Source organism: Meriones unguiculatus, chromosome 8 (assembly GCF_030254825.1).
Source record: "Meriones unguiculatus strain TT.TT164.6M chromosome 8, Bangor_MerUng_6.1, whole genome shotgun sequence".
NCBI lineage: Eukaryota > Metazoa > Chordata > Mammalia > Rodentia > Muridae > Meriones > Meriones unguiculatus.
Genome location: NC_083356.1, coordinates 66982359 through 67008508, shown reverse-complemented (window position 1 = coordinate 67008508; position 26150 = coordinate 66982359). Strand labels below are relative to the sequence as shown.

The following is a 26150-nucleotide window of genomic DNA, read 5'->3' as shown; positions in this document are numbered from 1 at the left end:
ACAGATGTAGCCTATGGCAACTCAGTGTCCAAATGGGTTCCCAAATAAGGGGAACAGGAGCTGTCTCTGACATGAACTCAAGTACCTCACTCTTTGATCACCTCTCCCTGAAGGGGGTGGAGCAGCCTTACCAGGCCACAGAGGAAGACAATGCAGCCAGTCCTGATGAGACCTGATAGGCTAGGGTCAGATGGAAGGGGAGGAGGACCTCCTCTATCAGTGGACTGGGAAAGGGATATGGGAGAAGAGGGGGGGAGGGCAGGATCAGGAGGGGACGAGGGAGAGGGCTACAGCTGGGATACAAAGTGAATAAATTGTAATAAATTAAAAAATAAATTAATAATAATAAGTTTTTTAAAAAAGAACTGGGGAACCTAAGTGTGATATATACAAGTTCTCACAACACGATTTTTATATAAAGAACCAAATGCAAAAGACATGGGAAGGGCAGGAATACATGTTGGCTAACGAGGCAAAGAATTATCAACTAAACTTTAAGATGATTGGTCCTAAGTGAGGTAAATAAAGCAGGGCTTAGAGTCTTCTAGAGTACATCCAGAGTGTAGCCAGGTGTGTAGATAAGAAGGTGCAGCCAGAGTGTAGCCAAGTATGTGGAAATAAAGTATGAGTTATGACACTATTGAATCATAGTAAAATGTAAGCTCAGCTATGAACACCCTCTTCCAGGAAGCAGAGTTGAAAGTTTAAAATTTTGAACTTAATTTCACCTTAGATACAAAATGGAAGCTGAATACACAAATGGCTGCAGTTTTGTCTCAAACTGCAAGCTGCAACATAAACGTAAGGTTAGAAGAATGAAAGACCTAAAAATGTCATTAACTAATACAATTAGGGGGGAAATGCTTAAAATTTTAAAAAGCTGCAAAATCAATGCAAATTCCATCAAAATTACAATATAGTACTTCACAAAATTGAAAAATAAAGTTAAATTATACAAAGGACTGGGATAGTTAAAAAATTCTGAACAATAAAAAAAAAAACCAAAAAACTTCTGGGGGTTAATTTTAAAATCATCATTCCAGATTTCAAATTATTCTACATAGCGACAGAATAAAAGCAGCATGGTACTGGCAAGAACACATATACATTGATCGTTGCAATAGGATTGAGGACCCACATATTAATACTCTAAAAGCCACCTGATTTTTACAAAGAGGTCAGAAATAAACACTGGAAAAATGACAGCATTTTCTAGTTCTGGTCAAACCACTATTCATAGAAAAACGAAACTCAATTCTCACCTCTCAGTCTACACAAAACACAACTCAAAAACTCTACATAAGACTTGATGCCTTAAATCTGATAGAGCAGGAAATACGAAAGATGTTTGAACTCACTGACACAGGAAAGGACTTTCTAAACAAGACCCTGATAATACAGGCACTAGTATCAATAATTAATAGATGGGATTTCATGAAACTAAAAAGTTTCTGTACAGAAAGAGTACCTATAGAAGCGGGAGCCTATAGAATGGTAAAATATAGTTACCAGCTATGCTTTATCTATTATATATATATATAATGTAAATATAGTATGTCTATATTTATCATAGTTAGTAACTAGAATACATACAGAATTCAAATTACTAAATAGCAAGCAAGCAGGTAACCCAATTGAAAACTGGAGTATACAGCTAAACATAGTTTTTAAAACATAGTTTTAAAATACAAATGGCTGAGAAACAGTTGTTTGTTTATGTTCTAAACCCATAGCCGCCATGGAAATACAAATCAAAACTACACTGAGATTTCATCTCACCCCAGTCAGAATAGCTTAGATCAAAGAAATAAATGACAACAAATTCTAGTAAGAATGTGGGAAAAGGGAAGCACTTATTCACTGATAGGGGTAGTGCAAACTGGTCCATCTACTATGGAAATTAGTGTGGAGGTTCTTCAAAAGCTAAAAATAGATATACCACATGATCCACTCTCAAACATATACCCAAAAGACTTCATATCCTGCTGTGGAGATACTTGCATTTATGCCCATTGTTGCTCTGTTTTGTTTTGTTTTGTTTTTTTCCAGACAAGGTTTCTCTGTATAGTCTTGGCTGTCCTGAACTCGCTTTGTAGACCAGGCTGGCCTCAAAATCACAGATATGCACCTGCCTCTGCCTCCCTGAGTGCTGGAATTACTGTCGAGTGATACTGCACCTGGCTGCTGCTCTGTTTTTAATATCCACAAAATTGAAACAGCCTAGATGACCATCAATTGATGAATGAATGTTGAAAATGTGGTATATTTATACAATGGAGTATTAAGAAAATTGAAATTATAAAAATTTCAGGATAAATGGATGAATCTGGAAACAATCCTTTAGATTGAGATAAATACCCAGAAAGACAAATGTCACATATTTCTCTCATTGTGGGTGCTAGCTTTCAATCTTCAGATATGTGTGTTTCGTTTGCAACGCCCATAAAAGTCAGGGACTTACTAGAGAGTCTTTATGGGAGGGGAGACAGACTTCACTTGTAAAAAGGGAATAGCAGAACAAGAAGGAACAAATTGGGGTGGGGTGGGGTAGGGTGAGGGTAGGGTAGAGGAAGAAGTGTGTGGAAGGATATTAACACTAAAGACTTTTTAAGAAAGATGTAAAGAAATCTAGTGCTGTAGGAGCTTCCTTCAAACATTATATATACACGTATAATTTGTAGCTAGAGATAGAAAGATAGATACTGAGAGTTTAAACAGTTACTCTATAGCCAGGCAACAATGCCTTTAACTGGGAAGCAGGGGCTAACAAATAAAAATCCCACTGCCAGAAATTTGTAACCTTTTTTGAAGCTGTTGGTCAGTGACGTGCCATAGACTCAAATGCCACAGGCTACTGCCAAAGTTCTTGGATCCCTCTAGAATTTGGTGGATCCTGTTGCTGAAGACACCACATACTCGAGCCGTAAAACATGGAGAAGTCAAGTTGAAACTGACCTCAATGTTTTGTCCTGCAGGCTAGTTGTTTGTTTGTTTGTTTTTTGATTTTTGGTTTTGTTTTGTTAGTGCTAGAAGATGCTACTCACACTACTGGCGAAGAAAAGAAACCATGTATATTACCCAGCTATGAACCTTTGGGGCAACACTTCATACCTAAACCATAATAATCTCAATTGATGTAAGTATTCATATTTCAATATGTAACCGCTTATGAATGCTGTTCCCAAGGTAGATGAGTCTGTGTGTTAGACAGATGGGGGATGAGAGATAGTTGGGAGGAGCGACAGAGAGTAATCCTTGTACAGCTGGGCTCCTTTCTACATTTGCTGAAACCTGTAGTTTCATACTAGTACCTGGGATGCAATGATGAACTAAGCAGATGTGGCCTTTACTGCAGCTTCTCCCAGGAAGCAGATATATGCAAAGAATCACACATATGAAGCATCTGATTTGAGGAATTTAGAGTGAGGTTGGGAAGGATAAAACATTCAAATAATTAAGCTAGGTTGAGGATCTGAGGCAGGAGAACGAGGTAACTGAGGAACTAGAAGAAGGCCTGTAGGGCTAGAGTTCAGAGAAGAGGGTTGTTGACTGATGCTGCAGCAGGGTGTGCAGACTCTATGGACTAGTCCATAAGGTATTTAGGAGGTATTTCCAGCCAAGGGAAAGCAATCAAGAGTGCAGTCATCAGAACATGTGAAATGGATTCATCTTTTCAATGCTCTGACACCATAGCAGGAAGAATGATGTTCTTGGATCTTCTTATCCTTGGCTGCAAAGATGGGTTCTTGGTCTTCCCGCATCACATGGGGGTCTGCTGTCCACACTTTCTTTGGAGGAAATATAGGAAGTTTTAGGGCCTTTGGTATCAGAGGGGATCTCATCCAAGATTGTCTCAAGCCAAGAAGGGGTTCTAACATCTAAATCTCAGTAGCTCTCGCCTCTTTCCTGATACTTGTCCCCTTGATACCTCTTGCCTCCATTTCCTCTTCTGCTGATCTTTCTTCTCCTTGTCTATACAGCAAGCTAATGCAAAATATCAGCTGGGGTCCTCAGTGTTCTTTAGAAGTGCTCTCCCCATAGCCAAGAGTACCCAGATATCTAGAATTTCCAAGATCATAAGCAACAATTATCTCCACTGTTGCCAGTCTTCCTTAGTACTGAGACACTGGACTTGAGGCTTCTTGAGAGTTCTCAGCATTCTAAACCAGAACATTGATCTCTTCAGAGCATTGTAGTTTGGTTTCATGGGTCTGGGGAGTTCTAAGATGGGCAATGGGAGGCTGAGGTCCCCATATGTGGTTCCTTTCCCCCAGATACCTAGGGTTAAGTGTAGGAGTACTTTTTAAATTCTATTTTATTTATGTTTCTTATATCTCTTTCTCCCTTCTCCACACCAATCCCTTCCAACACCCCAACAGCAGGTAGGAGAGAAAGAATGTTAGTGGGGAGAGGGACATAGTTTTTATTAGCCACTTCCTGCTGGTTAGCGACATTGGGTTCCTTGGGGCAAGTCCAATCTTCGTTTCAGGATAGCTCCAACTTCTTCTCAACCAACTGCATCAACAGCAGCCAGGAAGAGCAGGGGGAAAGTACCAGCAGCCTTCTTTTTTCTTGGATCCCCCTCAATACTCCTGGGATCTGGCATTTATGTTTTCTTCATACTTCTCAGAGTTAAACTATCTGCAGCTGGCAAAGAGCCCCTCTCAGAGCCCGCATGAGGCAAATGATTTGCTGCTGTGGAGAGTCTGAATCAGTCTCCTATCGTACACCTGGGATCAAAACAAAAACATCTTTGCATCCACAACAGTTAGGTAACCAGAGAACTCTTCAGCCTTGAGTGCTGATCAAACTGTAATCCCCTGCCCATGGCTGGAAGCCTAGTTCGCTCTGTTGACTGGACTCACCACTCACCTGGATTCAGGTTTCAGCTAATGTAGACACATTCTTCAGTTCAACCCTGTAATACTTTTAACTAAAACAGTCTAATTCTCCTTCTGTGTCTTCAGAAAACTGGTCCTAGAACTCTGTGGATATCAGAATCTATGGACACCAAGCCTGTTGTATAAAATTGACAAAGTTACAAAAAATTTATGTGCATCTTCCTGTATACTTTAAATCCTCTCTAGATATATAATACTGGGTGTGACATCAATGTTATATACATAATTATTTTGAATTACTTAGGGAATGATGACCAAAAAGTCAATATGGAGGTGTGTGAGTATGTATGTGCATGCATGTGTGTGTGCACATGCATGTGCGTGTACATAAGAGTGTGTGCATGTGTGCTTGCCTCGTTTTTTTGAGACAGGGTATTTTTTCTTTTAATTATTTTATTTACTTTATATCTGGATCACAGCTTCCCTTTCCTCCATTTCTCCCAGTCCCTCTTACTTACTTCCCCCCACCACCTCCCCTTCTTTTTCTCCTCTGAAATGGGGAGGCCTCCCCTGGATATCAACCAGCCTTGTCATATCAAGTTGGAATAGGAGCAGGGCATCTTTTCCTATTGAGGCTAGGAAAGGCAGCCTAGATAAAGGAACAGAATCCAATGGAGGCAGCAGAGTCAGAAACTGCCCCAGCTCCTGCTGTTAGGGTACCATGTGAAAACCAAGCTGCACTTCTGTTACATATGTGTAGGGGGTCTAGTACCATCCCAGGAATGCTCTTTGGTTGGTGGTTGAGCCCCTATGGGGTCAGGTTAGTTGATTCTATAGGTTTTCTTATAGTGTTCTTCACCTCTCTGGATCCTTCAATCCATCCTTTCTCTCTTCCACAAGATTTCCTGAGATCCGCCTAATGTTTTGCTGTGGGTCTCCGCATCTCTTTTTATCAGCTGCTGGGTGAAGCCTCTCAGAGAGCAGTTATGCTAGGCTCCTGTCTGCAAGTGTAATAGAATATCCTTAATAATGTCAGGTGGGTAATAGTGTCGGGGCGGGCTCACTGTCATGGCAGGATCTCAAGTTGGGCCAATCATTCATTGGCCCTTCCCTCAATTTCTGCTCCATCCTTCTCCTGTACATCTTATAAGCAGGGCAAATCATGGGTTGAAGGTTTTGTGGGTAGATTGTTGTCCACATACCTCCATTGGAGGTCTTGCCTGGTTACAGGTGGTGGCTGTTTCAGGTTCCATATCCTCTATTGCTTAGTAGAGTCACCCTCATTGATTCCTGCGAGTTTCCATTGTTCTAGTTTTCCAATTTCTCAGAAATGCCTCCTTGTATTTGCCACAGTGTATGCCAGGCCAGCTATCCAGCAAACTTTTGGGTGATTCTCCTATCTCTGTCTTTCATCTACAATGTGTTCTGGGATTAACAAGTGTGCTAATGTATCCAGTTTTTATTAGAGTTCTGGGAATCCAAATTCAGGTTTACATGCTTACACAGGAAGAACTTTACTGGCTGAGTCATTTCTCCAGCCCTAAGAGACAATTAAAAAAGTATTTCTGGTTCATAGTTGGTTGAATCTACAAGTGCAGATCCTGTATCCACAGATACAGGGGTCCAATTGTGGTCAATGCTTATTATGATCTAAACACCTTACGTGAGTCTTCCTCATAACTCACCCCCACAATAAGTTGTCACGAGTCTGACTTTTGTCTTACAGATATTACCAAAGTCACCAAGACACATTTATGAAGCTGAGATTTGAACCTCTGAGTGCCAGGGCCTGTTGCACCACATGATCTCTTCTTGTCATAACAGATATGCATGCCAGAAAGGCTCCACCAGCTTCCAGACTTCCCACCCAGTGCATCTTCCCAGGTTAGCAAAGATGGCATTTGTAGAGTTTCCAGATTTGCAAACTTAGTTAGTTCCTGATTCTTCACAAACATTTCTATACAAAAGCTCCCTTCTAGTTCCTCGTCAAGGCTAAAAGATCTAGATAGTCTAGGTTGGTAAGCCCAAGCTAACAAGAGCAGGAAGTTAAGGCCCCATGGGAAGTCCCTGTGGTTAGGAGTGCCCAGACAGGGATCCTTTCTCACCTCAGAGCCCACTACCTCCTATGCCCATGTCAGTTCCAATAGAGAGACCCTGGGATTGAGTCCAGATGAAAGCACAGCTAGGGGGAAAGTAAAGGACGCTGGCCAGATCACTTGAAAAAATTGGGGTGACCTGGCCTACCCCATCAGGTAAGACAGACTTGCAGGTGGCAGGATTGCAAGCAGCATTATGCTTACCTGCACTCTACTTCACCTTGGGGTTAAGGCATTGCCTGGAGCAAGGCCTAGTTTAAGTACACACAATTTATAAAGCATTTTATGGCCAATATCAGTCATCTAAAGCCAGTCTAAGGCAGGGCAGGGAGTGTCGGGCCTTTTCTTTCTATCAAAAGAAGGCTGAGAGGGAAGAGCAACAATGGCCAGACTCTCAAAGAGTTACTGCCATCATGAAGATCAGCCCCAAGGATCTCGTGCTGCTGTACCCACCTATTAGCCTGATGATTGCTAAGTACACAGGAGTTGTCTGCTCCCTGGTAAGAGGGTACAGAGGCATGAAGCCAGAGCAGGTTGGTTCTGAATCACAGAGGAACTGGAGTAAGAAAATTGGCAACTTCCAGAGAAAGTTATGGAGAGAGTCTTGACACTGGTCCAGCTTGAAATACCCTAAGTGAGGCTGCAACCACACATGAAAGTCTGCATAATGCTCGATCATAAAGAGCCCAGCCCAGGCCGTCTCCCTGCTCTTCCCTGTGATTGATTTTGCTAGTCTTTCCCTTCCTCAGCTCAAATGCCACCTTACTCAGAGAGGCCTTCTGGTCACTTTTTCTAAGAGTTCTGCCTTGGTCCATCAAAGGCATTTTGTGAGTTTGATTTCTTCTGTGGCCCTTACCCCCATAAGAAATTAGCTAATTTTACTCATTCCCCCTTCACTTTCTTTCATTAAAACACAGTGGCCTTGTTTGGTTGGCCCCCAGTGCTTGTGAGAGCACCCCACAGGCAGGACTAAGTCAAGGTGTATTTTGAATGACTTTATGCATACATGATGGTGTGGTAACAGCTGGGTTTGGAGTGAAACAAAGGTCCCACCTCATAAATCCAGCTCCTTTTCCGCATATGACCTCAGTTTTACGTAGATAAGAACCTGTTTGGCTTCTGCTTCCTGAGTCACCCTTTGGGAAGCTGGGCCTGGCCTAGCTTCAGTCATCAGCAACCCACCCTCTAGGGCTGACTGCCCAGCGTGGGTGTATGGGAGGGGCCAGCTCCCCCTCTTATTCTGCTTAGGTAGCTGGGAAGGAGCGGCAGTTCCACACTGGGAAGGTGTGTGATGCGGGTACGGCCTGGGTGCTCTTTATACACAGCACCCCTTTCTGGAGTCAGACAGTAGAAGACAGTGGAAAACCTTGTGTCCTGTGAAGCTCTCCCATGGCTTCAGGTAAGCTCTTTGAAGTCACATTTGTTCATTTGAAAATTAAGGGAGGAATTACCTGCCACTAGTGCTTGATGCCAAGTGAGTGGAGCTCCAGGCTATCTGAAAACCTGGCTGATGGGAGGCCACAGCATCCCAGAAAACTCCCTAGATATGCTGGGCAGAGGGTGCGTGCTCGTTATGAGAAAAGTCACCGGAGGGGTCGGCCATTCTCCATTGTTTATAGAAACAGGAAATAGATGAAATTTCTTCATAAGATGGGGGATAGAAGTGTGTGCTTAAAGCTCTCTATTGATAGAAAGCAGACAAGGTCCACAAAGTTGAAGAGTGCTAGAGAAGGGTGGGGTCTGCAGAGGATTAAAGAATTGACACTGGAAAACTCCTAGACATGTTTGTCATACAGAATATAGGCTCATGTGGGCTCTGATTAAATATAACAACAACAAAAAAACCAGCAAACAAAATGTAGGTTGCCATCCCTGTTCAGAACATATATGGTACAAAGAAATCTTAGGACTAAAGATTCAGTTTCTAATTTCAGTTTGGCCCTTGCTGAGTCAATCTGGGGGTGGGGGTTGTTGTCCCTCTTTACTCTTGATGTTAAGAAAAGCCAGCAAGCCCTTGGAGGCACATGCACATACTTACATAGTGCTTGCTACAAGCCAAGCACTTCGCGAAGTTCCTAGGTGGCTTACCACATTTAATACTCACAATTCTATGTGAGGAAGGACCTTAGTGTCCACATTTTTAGAAGATGAAATAGATGGAGAAAGAGTAAGTAATTTGCCCAAGGCCATACAGCCAACACTGGGGAGGAGCTAGTGTTGATTGTGGATGATTCTCTCCCTAAACCACTGCACTGAGCTATAGAGACAGCGGCAGGGAGGAATCACAGAGTGGAAGTGTTTTGTTAGGAGAATGAAAAATCACATCCTCTCCTTTCCCCCAGTGGATGCCATACTTTCCGTTCCTGTGGAAAGAATGATAATGCTAGCCTGAGGTCTTATATATTTTTCAAATGTTGTAAAGTAAAGTGGTGGGGATCTCCAGAACTAGACAGAATCTTATTTTAAAATAGTTTATTACAAAACATATAGAGCTGGCAGACACATAGGTGCTACATGATGGTGAGAAGAATTGGGCTGAATTCAGGAATCAGTACAAGTGAGCCCAATATGTACAGCCCAGTCCTTGGAAGAAGGAATCAGAAACATCATCAAAAGCCAAAGAGGTAGGAGAGTCCCACTGTTGCCAAGCAGAGAACAGAGCTCTAAGAATCGAGAAGTTAAATATGTGATTTGATAGTAAAACCTGCAGAGTGAAGACAGGAACAAGGATTATCATAGACCTCTCAGGTCATTACTTTCTCTATATATCCATGGTGTCCTGCTACTTACCTCATAGATGATGTTTGTAAAGAAAGCAATGGTGATGGAAAGGATAGAGCCTGTTTAGGACTTGCATTTAGGACTTGCATTTGAAAATGGTTTAAAAATACTAGACACTAACATCATCTTAAGACAAATGGCTTAACTTGAAGTGAGTCAATGGTGGGTATGATTGTTCTTTTATTTACTGTGGGCTCTTTCCTGAGTAGAAGCCCATTTTTAGCTTTTGTATGCTTTCCAGTTATCTATTTGTCTGTCTGTTTTATTTATCATCTGTGAACTGGCAGAAATCAGATCTCTGCCAATAAAAACAAATTAAATTGGCAAGGGACAGTAATTAAGTCAATTGTGTTTGCCATTTGTGGTACCACCCACCAGTGGTACAAGCTCATTTTAAGGGTTCACAATTTAGAGTAACCAATCATGCTAGGTTTTCAAGGAATGAGGAGTTCACTGAGATAGAGAATTTTCAGTAATAAAGCTAAAACAGTCTCGGCCAAACCAAGGCAATTTGTCATCCTAGTCCATAACCAGGTAAAATGGCTTCAATTATAGTCTATACAAAAGTTTAGAATCATTCTTTCCTTACATTTCATTCTGCTTTCCCATATCTTCAAGCAGTTATGAACTTAATATTACTCCATAGGATATAAGTTATAGCCAAAAAATAACATCCTAAGAATAAGTAGAGTTCTTGCTTGTGTTGATCTTGCAATAAAGCAAAGAAGAGAAATTTCTGTGGTCTCTTTGGCAGGGCTGTATGTAGGATGGGATAAATGGGGAAAAAAAAGAATTTAAATCTTGCCCCAGTGTCTAGAGTAGATGTAGTCTTCCTGAGCCCTAAGGTGTTTTTCTACAGGTGTCTGGGCACAATTACACCATGAAAGTGAGTTCAATGATGTCTACCTTGCATAGAGTCAGTTGCTATAAAGAGTATACAATGGAGTATGGCTCAGTGGCAGTACACCTGTGGTGGTTTGAATGAAAAATATGCGCTATAAATGCTCCAGCGTTTGAACATTTGGTTCCTTGTCAGTGGCCTGTTCAGGGAGTTTAGGATGTGCAGCCTTGCTGGAGGAGAACATTACTATGGTTGGAGAGTTTCAAATCTCACTCCACTTCCAGTTCATTTTTGCTTTGTGTCTGTGGTTGAAGAATGTGAGCTCCTAACTCCCTTTTCCAGCCACCATGCTTCCCCTACATGATGGACCTCTAACCCCTCTGGAGCCATAGCTGAAATAAATTCTTTTTTTTTTTCCTATAAGCTGCTTCAGGTTTTGGTGCAACATAAAAGTAGCAAATGCAGCAAGAGAGACTGGAGCACAGCAGATGACATCACAGTTGTGCCCTCTCTTAGAATCCCCATTCATCTCCATCATCCCTTACCTCTGAAAACCTGATGACTATACAGATGACAAATGTCAAAGACAATCCATATTACACCCAGACACCATTGAAGTAAAGCCATCTGGGAAGGCTTCAGAAATGGATGCAGGCGAGGCTTCCTGTCTGGATCTGGGGAGAGAGGGAGCCTCTTGAAAAGCACTGATTCACAATTCTGGTTTATGTTCAGTCTCCTGAATGGCCTTTACTAGCCAAGAGAATACATGTGGTCACCCTGACAGACAGCCAGAGGGCTGAAGCTTGGTAGAAGTGACCAAGAGCACAGCTGTCTCTAAGCCTGGCCTCTGCCCTAGGGAGCTCCCAACAAAATTTGGGATATTATTAAGATGCCCTCCAATACCTGACAGGATAACTAGGATGGACAAAGTAAACATCAGGCTATACCATGAGGTGTTCTTCCCCTTGGGAGAACTTCCTCTCATACCAGTGTATTTATACATCACTTGGAAAGAACAACTTTGGGCCATTATTTTAGTAAAAAACAGCAAAGTTAGGATAATACTGGCACTACTGTGTGATATATACTTTAATGCTCAGCCATCCAAGTGTTGGCTAGAGGCTATGAGATGATTGTGTTACAACTCGGGGTTCACACTTGTTGACCATCTCATAAATGGTACTTGGGTGACACAAGTGCAGTTCCAATAGGCAGAGCAGATGCTTGCATCAGGAATCATTAACATTTTCTGATAATGTGGATTCATCAGCAAGAATACAAGTGGTGTGAGACCTGAGAGGGAACTATTTGAAGCTTAGAGGAGTTTGGTATGGGAACAAAGAAAGCTGTTTTCTCTCTAGAAAGAAGGAAAGGCCTCCTGCCTGGAACAGGGGACTAGAATGGGACTGGCAACATCCAGCAGCCAACTTTCCAGTGGAACAATGTTGATGGCATTAAATCATCCTTGGTGGGGATACTTGAGCCACAGCAACTGAGAAATGGCAACTTACAGGAGAGACAGATTTGTCAACACAGCATACTTCAGGCTCAGTCACCCCACTTCAAGTGTAATCTATGCACTGTCCCCATGAGTACCCAAATAAAATAAGCATGACAACATTCTCCAATGTGATTTTCCCTAAAGCACATCCTAGATCCTTGGGGTAGCATTAATGGCCTCTCTTGTCCTGCCTCCCATCCAGATTTTCCATTACCTCTTCTGCCTCTCCCCGAAACATGGTGAGCATGAGTGCTAATATTGTCAATCTGTAGGATCTAGAATCACCTAGAAGACAAACCTCTGGGGACTTGTAGTTTGTAGACTGATGTATGGTATGTATGGTAGTTTGTAGACTGAGTTAGTTGGGGTGGGAAGATGTACCAGTTTGTGGCCCTCACCAGCCTAAGCCAGGCCCAGGACTGAATAATATGAAAACAGAGAGCTATGCACTAGCAGCCATTGCTCTCTGCTTAACTATGGTTGAATGTGACTAACTGCCTCATAGGCCTTCTGTGTGCTTTCTCCACCATAACATACATTCAAACCATGAGCCAAGACAAAGCCTTCCTGCCTTTTGCTTTATTCAGGTGTTTAATCATAGACATGAGAAGTAATACAGTGGGTAACAAGACTTCGTATTGGGTAACATCAGTTTCCATCTATGACCAACCTTCCTGTTTATAACTGAAACAGGCAGATGATAAATATTTTTAAAATATCTTTTTGAATCCACAACAGAATGGCCAAGATTATAAGAAACTACTTGAGGTGCAGGGAGGTGGAGGCTGGCTTTGGGTCTCTTTACCCCTGGACATCTACAAGTTTCAAAGTCTACAGAGCCACTGGGAGTATATCCCAGGGCAAAGCATGCCTTTATTATGTGAGAGGCCCAAGAGTTCAGTCCCTGGGAAATCTCTCCCCAAGCTGAGCTTTCTGAGAATTCATAAACCTTGACTTGGAGAGCTTGGAACAAACTGATTAAAATGTGTACATTATGTTCTGTATAGGAAAAGGGGTCCTGATAAACTCCATGCAGACTGGGTGAGACTCCCAGAGCGTTAAAAGTAAACCAAAAATGGAACAACCCTTTTAAGTACCTGAGCCCATTTACAAATGACCACAAGTCTTATTTGGATAAATGTTACCTAGGACTTCAAGTGTTCTGGCCCAATTGCCCAGCAGGAGCAAGATGACCAAGCTAAGGATGAAGATATCATACACAGCCTTAAAAAAAAAATCTCCACAGTTTAAATATACACAGTATCCCTGAGCAAATGTAAAATAACCAGAATGCTGTGTTAGTCAGCTTTGTGTTCATATAAGAAAATACCTGGGCTGGAGAGATGGCTCAGAGGTTAAGAGCACTGGCTGTTCTTCCAGAGGTCCTGAGTTCAATTCCCAGCAACCATATGGTGGCTCACAACCACCTATAATGACATATGGTGCCCTCTTCTGGTGTGCAGGTATACATGCAGGCAGGACATTGTATATATAATAAATAAATAAATCTTTAAAAAAAAAAAAAAAAAGAAAATACCTGATACAATTAACTTACAAGAGAAGGGATTTAGTTGGGTCACAGCTTTGGAGCCTCTACTCCAAAGTGTACTCATTGCTTAGGGTTTTGTGAGTATACCGGATAGCAATACTGCAGGGTACTCACCTCATTACCCAGGAAGTAAAGAACAAGAAAAAGACAGAGAAATTCCTTTCAAGGGCACGCCTCCAGTGACCTATAATAGACACCTGGGCAGGGTCTACTATACCTCACTAACACCATTCTGGGAGCACTTAACCAAACCATACTATGTTTGCAAGGCAGTTTGTACATTAAAGGAAAACATACAATAGGAATTCAAATAATGGGGTCATTGGGGACAGCCTTTAAGATGCCCATGCAAGGAGGAGAAGATGGCTCAGTTGGTAATGGGCTTGCTGAACACGCATGAGGAACTGATTTCAAATCCCCAGTGTCCATGTTAAAGCTGGGTGTCACTTGTAAGCCTGTAACACCAATACTGGGTAGGTGGAGAAAGGAGGGCTCTGGAGCTCACTGTTCAGTGAAAGACCCTGTCTCAAAAAAATTAAAGGTGAAGACTCACAACATCATGCACACACACACACACACAGGTCCAGGCATAATATTTCCAAAGATTTAGAAGATAAGTTTAAAATGTTTGATAGAGAACTACAAAATATACCAAAAGGAGGGGGGATCAAGCGGAAGTTCTAGAACTGAAAGAACTAATCAACAGACATTGAGAAATAGCTAAGATTTTTTTTTTCAATGCAGTTTATTAATAGCTAAGATTTACCAGAAACTTTCCGTGTGGCTAGTGCTGTGCTTACTATACTGTAGGCTTCAACATAAGAAATTGTGAAGGTGGTCCCTTTGCAACTTGATGCAAAGGACTCTTAAGGCCCCTGACCCATGTGTGAGAACACTTTTGTTTATTCCCTGCTGTGTTCTCAAAGCTACCTGTTATGCCTATTGCCACTCCTGACATGTGGAGAGCTTGGCTTCGCTATCTCCCTGCCTCCATAGAGCCCAGAGGGAAATTAGTAAGTTCTATTTGTGTTGAGATACTTAAGCTTTGTTCAGGAAGTAGCATTTTAACTGAGCCCTCAGAATTGATGAGCAGAATTGTCAAGATCACCAACAATAGCACCATCAGAAAAAATTAAGAGTGGAATTGAGGCTAAAATGTAAGGAATGAAAGAGGACTTTTACCTTCCTCTTCTTCTCCCTCCAGTGGGGGGAAGCACTTAGGCTCACCACAGGAAATTGAGGAAGGAGCTTGGATCAGTAGGAAGGAGAGGACGGATTGTACATGCAGAACATGTGGGACAGGGATGCAGGGGTGGTAGACACTGTGACTCATCTCTCCCATTTTACCTGAAGTAAAGAAATATGTGCAATCACTACTGTTTGAGTCATTCCCACGTGCCAGGGTCAGGGGTAAGGGCATTTAATTCTCATAGCAACCTATGTTGTGGTTTCCAGTATTAAAACTGGTTAATGGGTAATGAAACTGAGATCGAGAGAGTCTTCACACCTTGTCTAAGGTAGTACAGCTCAAAATGATGTAAGAGGATTGAAACTTTGGGTCAGCCCAGGGCCTTCTTCTAAGCCCCCTCAGAAATGATGTACTGCAGGTGGATGTGGTCATGGGAAGAAGGCTCAGACCAGGCTCTTCCTGACTGCATTTGGGCTGAGGGCAGGGAAACACTTGCCCAGCAGCCGTGACGTGGGTGGGATTCTGCCAGCCTCCACACTAGCAGAGGCTAGTGCAGAGCAGCTCTATTCACTTTGGCATGTCGCTTCTCTTCCTCAGTCTTCACAGATGTTTGAGATGATACTGATTTGGTGTTTTAACAAAGTTTCACCAGTTTTCTAAAGTTGGCTCTTTTAGATATTTATCTTCATTAAGCAGTCTCTAGTTTTTTCATTCATTGCTATGTTAGCAGGTGCCAAAGGTTGGATTTTCAAAACACATGTTACTATCTGAAAAGTCTAAAAATGGAATGAAAAAAAAATCACATAGGAAATTACATAGTAAGAAACTGACAAAACTTTAGAGCTTAATGACATTCTTGTATACTATATATAGAAATCACAAAATTTGTAGATATAATCATATTTACAGGGCAATGTTATGCAAACATTTGTGCTTCACTTCTACTACATAGCATTTGGGGAATTGTTTTTGTTGTTAAATTGTCTTGTACTTTTGTTTTTCTGTAAATGCATTTTAATAAGCTGGATACATTTTAGGTATATACTTAATATCTTGATATAAGTTGTAAAATTGTCACCACAATCAAGCTAATTAACATAGCTACCTCCTCTCATAGTTCCCATTTTCTTTCTCCTTCCTGATTCCTCTCTCCCTTTCTCCTTCTGTCCATTTCATTTTTCTTTTCCTTTCCTTTTAGAGGGGAGAGGTAGGAGGCCACTTAACAACCAGTCTCAGCACATTTCCAGTGTGTAGTAAGTACCACTGTTACTATCATGTGATCCCCAGATGCCCAGAACTCACTCCTCTTATCCACTTGGCATCCGTTAGATTTGTGGAGCAGCATGGAAACAGAAGGGAGACAGGTATCTGACCCTCAAGAAATGGTGCTGTGTTTGTTAGCGCAAGGCACACACTCTCTCACTACCAGGAGGAAAAGGAGCTGCAAACCTTTATAAGGATGGGGTGAGGAACTTGGGAATGAGGAAATTGTTCTAGCTGTAGGGGCCTGCAGGTCTCTCCTTGAAATTCTTTGCTCCAGGCCAAGGCAGGCAGACTATCCCTTCTGGGATTACTGTTAACAGTTGAGCACAAAGTCATCTGCACTCTTTTAGGAACCCTGCTTTATCATGGAGGCACTCTAGCACCATGTTTAACTCTCTATCCATTCTCTACCATCTCCTGCCTCTGGCAATCACCAACCTATTGTTTGTTTCTATGAGTTTCAATGTGAATTTTTTTAATACGTAAGATGTAATTTTGTACAAATAAATAATACATAATAAAAGAGTCCAGGGTAGCTTCAGAAATACACTAAGCAAGCATGAGAGAGAGCTTGTGGGAGCTGGGTGCCAGCTACTTCTCTTTTCAGCAGGTGTGATGACAACAGTATGCAGCTGGTGACTAATCTTTCAGAAACGTTAAAGCTTAATTAATTCAGTAGTCTCTGGAAGTTGTAAATAACTAGGCAAGTTCAAACACATCACCCTGCTTCAGCCAGCTTCAAGGAAAGATTTTCAAAATGAATAAAGAAATGAGCAAACAGAACATCCCCTTGGCCCTCACAGGTAGATAGCATTTCTGTACACTAACACAAGAAGAATATGTAATTGCCATGTCGACTCCAAAACTAATCAGTGTTATAGTAGCAGGAATGTTTCATTTGTTGAGGGGAGGGGGTCTTTAAAGACTTGACATGTGTTCTGAAGCTTCTCCGTGAATGAATTTAACTCTCCTCTGGTTCTTGGGTTGAAAATAAGATCAAACACAGCCACTGAGCAGTGGTGGCACACATCATTACTTCCAGCACTCAGGAGGCAGAGGTAGGTGGATCTCTGATTTCAAGACCAGCCTGGTTTGCAAAGCAAGTTCTAGGACATCCAGGGATACACAAAGAAACTCTCTAAAACCAAAAAGAAAATAATGTCAGATGCATTATGCTCAATGGGTGTGGGATGACCTGGTCGCAAGAACTGGTTTGTCGGTTCTTTGCCATTAACAAGCTCTGCGACCCTTCCCTTTACTTATCTTTGTGCATCTCTTTAGTGGGAGGTTGAGATAAGGTGCCCACTATGCTCCAATCCAGTTCTGAAAGTACAGCTTTGCCTGTACTCCTGGGAAAGCACTCTCCCTTAGGGGAACACATAAAGACTCTTCACCTTTTCAAAACATAAACTAGGAAGGTCTTTACCTTTCCCCAACTGTCCAGAAAATGGCATGAAAGGAAGTTAATGTTTATTAACATCCACTTGGGACCAAACTTAACTTCCTTCTTTCCTTCTGCCTTCAGAGAACACATGATCCTCCCCATTCTGAGAATGAAGAGACAGAGACACAAATAAATGAAGTGATATTTTCAAGGTCACATAGCTGGTAGTGACAAGTGGCAGAGAAGGAATCTGGATCTGTTGCTGTCCACATTCTTCATCCACTTTTCTGAGACCATGATTTGGGAATGAAATCACCTCTAAAAAATTCCAACTGTCCATGGAGAGGACCTAGACCACTTCCTAGTAAGAGGAACAAGGGCTGTATCTGACATGGATTCAGTGGCTAGTTCTTTGATCACCTCCCCAGGGGGGGAAGGTGGCAACCTTACCAGGCCACAGAGGAAGAGGATGAAGCCATTCCTGATGAGATCTGGACTAGGCAAGAGGCATATCGGGAGGAAAAGGAGGGAGGGAAGGAGGGTGGGACTGGGAGGAAAAGACAGAAGGCTACAGCTGGGATACAAAGTGCATAAAATGTTAAAAATAATAAGTAAGTAAGTAAGTAAGAAAGATTCCAACTTTCCATTTGTGGAATTGAGGAAAGTGTCTCTTGGGAGGGACCTATTTCTCTAGAGCAGGGGTCAACAAACTTATGTGCTACATATGACCTGACCTGTTTTGAAAATAAGGCATGTTGGAACAGAGTTGAGTTTTCAGGCTTATAATTGCTTGTGATTTTGCACTATGACAGCTGAGCTGAGTATTATGTTGAGCTTGGATGGTTCACAAAACACTAAATATTTACCATCCGTTTCTGGACACACAATGTTTATCCATAGTCTAGCCAACTGTCCCTTCTCCAAAGAACACAAGTAATAGTGACGTGAAACTGTCCTTTGTTCATCAGGCCCTATCACTTGCCTTCTGATGAAAAGGAAACATTTCTGCTCAGATCTGTTTTGTGGAGGGCAGCAGAGACAGGGGCAGGAACACTAACAGACTCAGAGCACCTGTCATGCAAATGAGGGAGCATGGTTTTCATTGCGTCTTCCCAGGAACACCATGAAGGGGAAACAGAGAGCTCAATTTTGGGGAAATTGCAAAGGGTAAAAGGGGGAGGAGATCAGTTACAACACACCATTGCGACACTCGGCAGGGTTGAAAGTGACAACAGCAAGGGTTTCTCTTTTTGGAAATATGAGGGTTTTTCCGCTTCTGACAGTGGGACGGAATGAGAGCAGCACAGGCTGGTGAATCTTTCTTTATAAGCAACCACCTTAAACCTGAAATGGCAGTCTCTAGTCTCTATTGTCTTGCTGGAGCCTCAGAATGGAAATCTGCAGGGGACTGTGCAGTCACCTAATCTCTCTCCTCCTCTTCCTTCTGTTTCATTCAGAGGCAGCCTGCCGCCCTTCTGGGAGAAGACCCTGCAAGATACAAGCCTTCCGGTAAGTCTTCCAAAGACAAACAGTTGCATAGATCAGGGACCTGAGACACATGCCATATGTCCAAGGCACTGACTCCACAGGGATGGGATGGACACAGATATCCTTGATTCAAGCACAGTCTTTAGGCTTATGTTTTAAACTATTTCATATATGGACAACAGGGCAGTCAATTGTCCTCACTTTCCCAGACACTTAGGTGTTCAGTAAGTGAGGGACAGTCGTCCAGGAATAATGCTAGCTTTGGGATCTAGCAAAGAAGAAAACTTAGAAGGACACAATCAAAGGCTCAGACCAATAGTCAACAGCCTGTGTCTGTGTTGACTTGGAAGATCTCTCTTTGGAGTCTCCCGTAATATGATACTGACTTAGTGATAAAGCCTTGTGTGCCTTTCAGGGCTGTGAAAATTAAATGCATGAGTGATACTGTAACCATGTTCTGAGACTGGTGCTCTGAGAACTGTAAAGTGCCTGAAAAATTACTTGACTTTTCAAATTGGATCAAGAGCCTTGGGAGATATTATCAACCTTATAGTAAAAATTACAGGACTTCATTTTGATTAAAAAATAAATAAAGAGATTGTTGTTGCAAGATCTGTCCTTGATCCTTCCAGAGAGTGAGGTCTGTGTTGAGTCACTTCCCTATTGACTCTTTCTGCTCCCACAGCTGGAGACTGGGACTCTGACTGTGTGTGTATACCCATCTAGCCAAGGCAAATCTGTCCCACAGATATGGTAACTGCTTTGTGAGATTTCCCACAACATCCTCTTAGCACCCCCAAGAGAGGTCCCTGGAGTCCTTCAAGCAAGGCTACTATGTCCCTTCAGTGCGAAACTCACCATAGGAGTAGAAGCCAGTCCCAAAGGTACATATGTCTCTTCACATGCAGAGTACCTAGTTTGTCCTGCCCAGCCTTGAGCTCCTGGGCTGCTCCAAGCTAGCCAAGGAGTCCTGTCAGCTCTTTTGACTGGAAAAGGTCCAATGTCATATCATCAGCACACTATTTTCACATTTCACAGTTGCCTGCTTCTCTGGAAGCCAGAAAGCCCTTCACCAAGAAGACAGAGAATGACCCACAGGCCACTGCATGAGCTAGAAAGGAAGCTGACTTGTTCCCAGGGACAACTGTCCCTGCCAGATCCAGATTAAGTGACAGGCAAGAGAAGTAAAAGTTCTAGCTACAGATTTCCAGGTCTAAGATTGTCTGCAATATATTCTAACTCTTGAACTTGTAATACTGTGGTGGCTACTAGTTTCAGAAGGCCATCTAAATTTACACATAAATGCATGAAAACAGAAGAAAGTTATGTAGCTGGCAGCTCTCCTGCTTAGTAGGGTGAATAAGATGTGTTTGCGTTGCCTAAGGGTCTCCCAGATGGTGATGCTGTCTAGAAAATTCTGCTGAAGCAGTGGTGTGTATGCTGGGATTCTAGGGTGAGGAGCAAGAAGAAGAGGTTTTCTGTTCACCAGCTGTGTGATATCTTTTATACAGTGTTGTCTTGAATCTTCTCATTTGTATTATGAACTTGCTAAGCACCACAATTCCAGCAGATCTAGATGCAAGTTAGGTGGCTCTGAGGAAATAGGAAAGGGTGCTATCCTGCCTACTGCAGCCAGGCCATTTTGTTTTTCAGAATATGGGATATTAACCAGAAGACCTTCTATCTGAGGAACAACCAACTCATTGCTGGGTACTTACAAGGACCAAATACTAAATTAGAAGGTGAGTGGATAGCAGGGAAGCTAGTGTAATGTGGATACAAGGTCACTTGCCCTGCTCCTCTAGCTGTAGGTGGGATGTCCTCATTTCTGTTGAGTTGGAAATGAGACACGGCCACCAGAGGGAACACATGGAAATGGCCTCAAGAGAGTGGGAAAAGGTATAGACTGTGTCACAATGCCCCAGGGATACACCTAGGAGGAATAGGGGCCAGAAAACACAGCTGAACTTCCTCAGTCCTTCTGAGCTGGTAGACTACCATGCTCCTGTGTTATTCAAACCCTACCCTCACCCTAAGCTAATATACCATGTACATGAATGAATAATAATTTTTTGTTGTTGATACCACCCTCATCATGTACCCAGCTACCTTAGGGACAAAGCTAGATGAACTTGGAGGAACATCACCCAGATTCTTCACCTTTTCTTTTAGAAAAATGAGAGCAGTTAGTTGACAGAATTTGAATTTCCTTTAGCTCTGGAGTTTAATGTTCCTACATCTCTGTTTGTGTTACAGAGAGGCATTACCTGTATCTCCTCAGTATTCCCAAAGCCCTTTCTCCATTTTCCTGTCTTATTCAGTAGTTATGAAACTGTCCTTTCCTGTCTTTCTAGTAATGATCTCATCAGCATGCTCAACATGGGAGGCTGGGTTTTCTGCTGCTACTCAGCAGCAGGTGGGAAAGCAGACTCTAAGTCCACAGGCTCCTGGAGCCTGCTCATGGGCCTTGTAAGCTTTTGCACCTGTCTATTAACAGTGTATCTGTTGACCTGAAAGACATGTTCACTGGAGAAAGTAAAGGAAGGCTGGGAACAGTGTGGAAGAGGCAGGCCTTAGGAATATCTAGGTGAAGTGTGCTCAGTGGGATCTTTTGCAGGCTAGAAAGACAGAGCCTTCCTGACCCTCTGACCTTGAAATTTTAGTTTAAAAAGGAGATATAAAATACCCACAGACTCTGCCCCACCACTGCCTCTTCTCTCCTTCTGACTCCACCCTCTGCTCTTCTCCAGAAAAAATAGACATGGTGCCTATTGACCTCCATAGTGTGTATTTGGGGATCCACGGGGGGAAGCTGTGCCTGTCTTGTGTCAAGTCTGGAGATGCTATGAAGCTCCAGCTGGAGGTAAGAATCTGGTTTAGCTATCAAACCATTCTAAACCCCAATGGCTTATGACAACCACAAGCAGTTCTCATAACTGTGTGAATGGAAGGATGAGGCAGGTTCTTTCTTTCTCAAAGAATCATGTTTAAGTAACTGCTGAAGTAGCTCCCAATAATGTTGTTGGATGGTATTGGGTGTCCAAGGTGGCTTCTCATCCGCTAAACCACCCTCTATGTGACTTATTATCATTAAGCAGACACCCTGAGCTTCCTTGTAGCGTGGTGGCCAACTTTTATGAGAGATTATTCCAGAAAGATGAGCCTCAATGTGAAAATGCTTATTAAACTTGGACTTACATAGTTTGTTGGCAAAAGCCTGTGACATGGTTGATATGGACTCATTATAGAAAGGCACTGCACAAGGGTTTGAACTCTAGGAGAAGGCATTTTTTTCATGGAGAAACACCTCTATGACACTATCACAGGACCTGAACCACCATGGGTCTTGTGCTGGGCCTCCTAACCCACCTGAACCTACCTGCATCTAGCTAGGTCAATTCTCAAGACTATATACGTCAATCATCAATCATTATCTATGCTACTAGTTGGCATCCCACACAGAGCTATGTCACTCCTTTACCTATTCAATAGTAATGGGCTGCTCAGACATTATCTTGAGGGCTAGCTGAACAAACTTTTAACTCAACTGCAAATAGCCACAACCTTGAGTTTGTCACTAACTCTTACCAATGGACAGGACCACCTTTTGAGAGTAGGTGGAAAGGAATGACTGTTTATTCTAAATGTAATAAGGACAGCCAGGGTATCTCATATAACATATCCTATGGGCTTCAAGACACCCTCCCCCTTCTTTACAACTCTCTCTCCTTAAAGGAGTCATATCCTGACAGGTCACTGCCTCTATGGCTTCAGTCTGTGCTGATGGGATCATGAATCTGCTATACTTACTGTACTATGACCGCGATGGCATGATTTTTTCAATGCAAAAAATGACAACAGGACAGCCTCTTCTATTTGTGCTGTCTTAAGAATTTTGGAGCCTATGCTCTTTGGCTGGATCTCCAAGAGAACATTTCTGAACCCTCAGAGAGTAGCAGCATTAAAGGAGGTGTGGAGATAGACAACCAGGACCTTCTGGGCCCTCAGCAATCACCTGACCATTTCTTGACTTCCAGGAAATTAGCATCACTGATCTGAGCAGGAACAAGGAACAAGACAAACGTTTCACCTTCATCCGCTCAGAGAAAGGCACCACCACCAGCTTTGAGTCGGCTGCCTGTCCAGGCTGGTTCCTCTGCACAGCACTAGAGGCTGACCGGCCTGTAAGCCTCACCAACACACCTGAAGAGCCCCTTACAGTCACGAAGTTCTACTTCCACGAAGACCAGTAGTACCACCTAGACCTGTCCTTCCCCACTCCCAGGCCATCAACACTGCCACCAACTGCCTCCTCACTCTGGTCATCATTATGGTCTGAAGAACAACTTTTGCAGAGTGTAAAGTAGAAGGAGGAAAAGAACCCTGATGACGGATCTCTGCCCTCAGTCTGTTGGCTAACCCAATCCCCATGGCACTTCCAGAGTGATCTTTCAAATTGGATCATGGCAGGCCCTTGTTCAAAACCTTTTCTTATTGCCTCTGGATGAAGTCTAGACCACTTGCTTGGCCTAGGTGCCTTCTGCTCCCCAAACTTTTTTTTTCATCCATTGTTCTACATGTTCTCAGCCCAGACCAATCAAATCTCTTGGCTATACCTCCCAAGTGGCTCCCTTGCCCTGCTTTATAAACCTGTGCCAGACTATGGAGAAGGTTTTTGTTCTACTCTCCTTGTTGTTCATTTTGGTTTTAGTGCTTGAGGTGAAACCCATCAAAGCATCACATGTGCTCTACCACCCAGCTATGCTTCCATCCCACAGAGAAACCTGTAAGGATCTAGAAACCAGAAATTAAGGAACTCAAAGTTATTTTATTAGGCCAGCCTTACTCTGTGTGGGGCAGAGGTCTTCCGAGAGGGGCTGAGAATTAGATGTTCCTGAATTTGTGAAATGAATAAGCATGGGAAAATAGGTGAAAATAAAATTTCCTCTTTTCCTTCTTTATATGATGCCCTAACTGAAAAATTAAAAATTGTTGGACTATATTATCCCCATAATTCTTCCCCTCCCCCCCTTTTTTATTTCAATAGTCTTCATCCCCCTGTCCAGCTGAAACACCATCTGCACTCCAAACCTACCACCTCTGCCTGGAGAAGTTCCCCAAGTCACTGTGCAGATGTGGCTCTCGGGTCCTTCGTACTGTGCGAATGAACCCACTGATTACTTCTTGGCCATTTTAGCACTTCTAGCCTTGAGACTTGTGTTTCCTCTGCCAGAATGTGAGGTCCAGAAAGCAGGGAGCAGCACACGTGGTGCTTGTGTGTGAGTGTGAGTGTGTGTGTGTGTGTGTGTGTGTGTGTGTGTGTGTGTGTGTGTTGGGTCTCTACAGGGAGGAGCACCTACTTTGGTTCTTGGCAGGTACTCAGTGAATATGTACGTGCTGGGTGGAAAGGTTCTTATTCCTCCCTGTGACTTTATCTCTATTTTACAATAAAACTCTGAAAATGTCTACTTCGTTGGTTGTGACTATGTGCCTAGGCCTAAGGCATAGGGTGCCAGTAAAATGGGGAGGCGAGGGGATCTTTTTAACTCTTTGGCTAGAGAATAGTTGTTTTCTCTCTGAAAGTCTTCTTCCTTATTGGTTCTCACTGCCTGGGTAACCGGACACCAAACATTGTTGTCCACTATGAATCCTCTAAGTGAAAACAACCCAAATACTTATTATGGATAAGTAAACATGTAAGTATCAGATCTGCACTCAACTCAACACTCCACAATGGCAAAGATAAAAACAATCCACAGCCAGCTCCCCCCAACACAATACAAGAATCTTAATAAACACGTGGTTCAAAATTCACTAAAGCTTGAATGCTCCCGGGTCAAACAGCAGGTAACAAGACAATAACCAACACAGAGGGGAAACAAATGCTGCACTGAATCCTGTGATCCTGTGGTCATGTTTTGATCTCCTGTTTGCCATGTGTGCTCAGGGTGAGCTCATTAAAATGCTCTGGGGTTCGGTTTTCCCATCTCAACACACAAACAAAAGCTAACGCAGAACACTTTAGTCTTTGCAACACCCCTCTCTAATGAGTAGTGATATGTTGCTATTATCAGTCCTGGGGGAATCAGGGCTCAAAGCTTCCTTGCTTCAAGAATGATTCAAAATTGGCAACAGCATCAATTGGGAATAAAAATACTGGTCTCTGGGCTTTGCCCAAGACTTCCTGTCTTAGGAGCTTACCTTAGCCAGACCCCCAAGGGAACCACAAAGGCCAAAGTTTGAAAAGCACTGCTTTTGACAGGTTTTGTGCTCATACCTTTAATCCCAGAACTCAAAGGCAAAGAACTCTGAGTTTGAGCCCAGTCTGGTCTACAAAGTGAGTTCCAGGACCACCATGGCTATACAGAAAAACTGTCTCAAAAAAAAAAAAAAAGACCAGAAGTAAGAAAGAAAAGAGAGAAGGGAGAGAAAGAAGAGAAAGATGCAAGAAAGGCACTGCTCTCCAAAACTGCTATCATGCAGTGTATAAATTCCAGCACATTTACCAACATGATTAGCATAATTATAAATTCAGCCTTCTCCTGTCTCCCCAGCACACTATCTTATGACCATACCAGAACCTCTTCTTACTGCCTCAGGTCTTCCCGAAATAAAATATTCTTAAAGGAAAGCTTTAGGTCACCATCATCTGCAAAAACGTCAGCCCAACACATCCACAAGTTTCTGTCTCATGCATATATACATCAATACCTTGTGAACAGCAGGCTTGGAATTAGCCACTTGAATTAGGAAGAATTCATGGACTAAGTCAGCCAGCCAGGGTGGATTGAGACCAGGCTAGTTTTCTTTCTATTATTTTTTAATTTAACTTTTATTAATTACACTTTATTCACTTTGTATCCCCCCATTAACCCCTCTCTCCTCCCCTTCTAATCCCATTTTTCCCTCACCCTTCTCCACGCATGCCCCTCCCTAAGTCAGCTGATAGGGGAGGTCCCCCTCTCCTTCCTTCTGATCCTAGCCTATCAGATTTCATCAGGAGTGGCTGCATTGTCATCTTCTGTGGCCTGGTAAGTCTGCTCCCCCCTCAGGGGGAGGTGATCAAAGAGCAGGCCAATCAGTTCATGTCAGAGGCAGTCTCTCTTCCCATTACTATGTAACCCACTTGGGCACTGAACTGCCATGGGCTGCATCTGTGCAGGGGTTCTAGGTTATCTCCATGCATGGTACTTGGTTGGAGTATGAGTCTCTGGAAA

The 26150-nt window shown here is 42.8% G+C and overlaps 1 protein-coding gene across 5 annotated transcripts; it reads left to right on the top strand.

Moving 5' to 3' along the window:
• Positions 1–8188: 8188 nt before the first annotated feature.
• On the top strand, positions 8189–24399 carry Il1rn (interleukin 1 receptor antagonist). Of its 5 annotated transcripts, none has more exons than XM_021663020.2 (5): positions 8189–8336; positions 18903–18954; positions 20587–20675; positions 21684–21796; positions 22971–24399. In XM_021663020.2, exons 1-5 carry the CDS (start codon positions 8327–8329, stop codon positions 23184–23186), a joined length of 480 nt encoding a protein of 159 aa, XP_021518695.1. In that variant the 5' UTR covers positions 8189–8326; the 3' UTR covers positions 23187–24399. The 5 variants fall into 5 exon arrangements, with proteins under 5 accessions (XP_021518695.1, XP_021518691.1, XP_021518694.2 ...); XM_021663016.2 differs by lacking the exon at positions 8189–8336 and adding an exon at positions 17737–17809; XM_021663019.2 differs by lacking the exon at positions 8189–8336 and adding an exon at positions 17817–17945.
• Positions 24400–26150: the final 1751 nt, after the last annotated feature.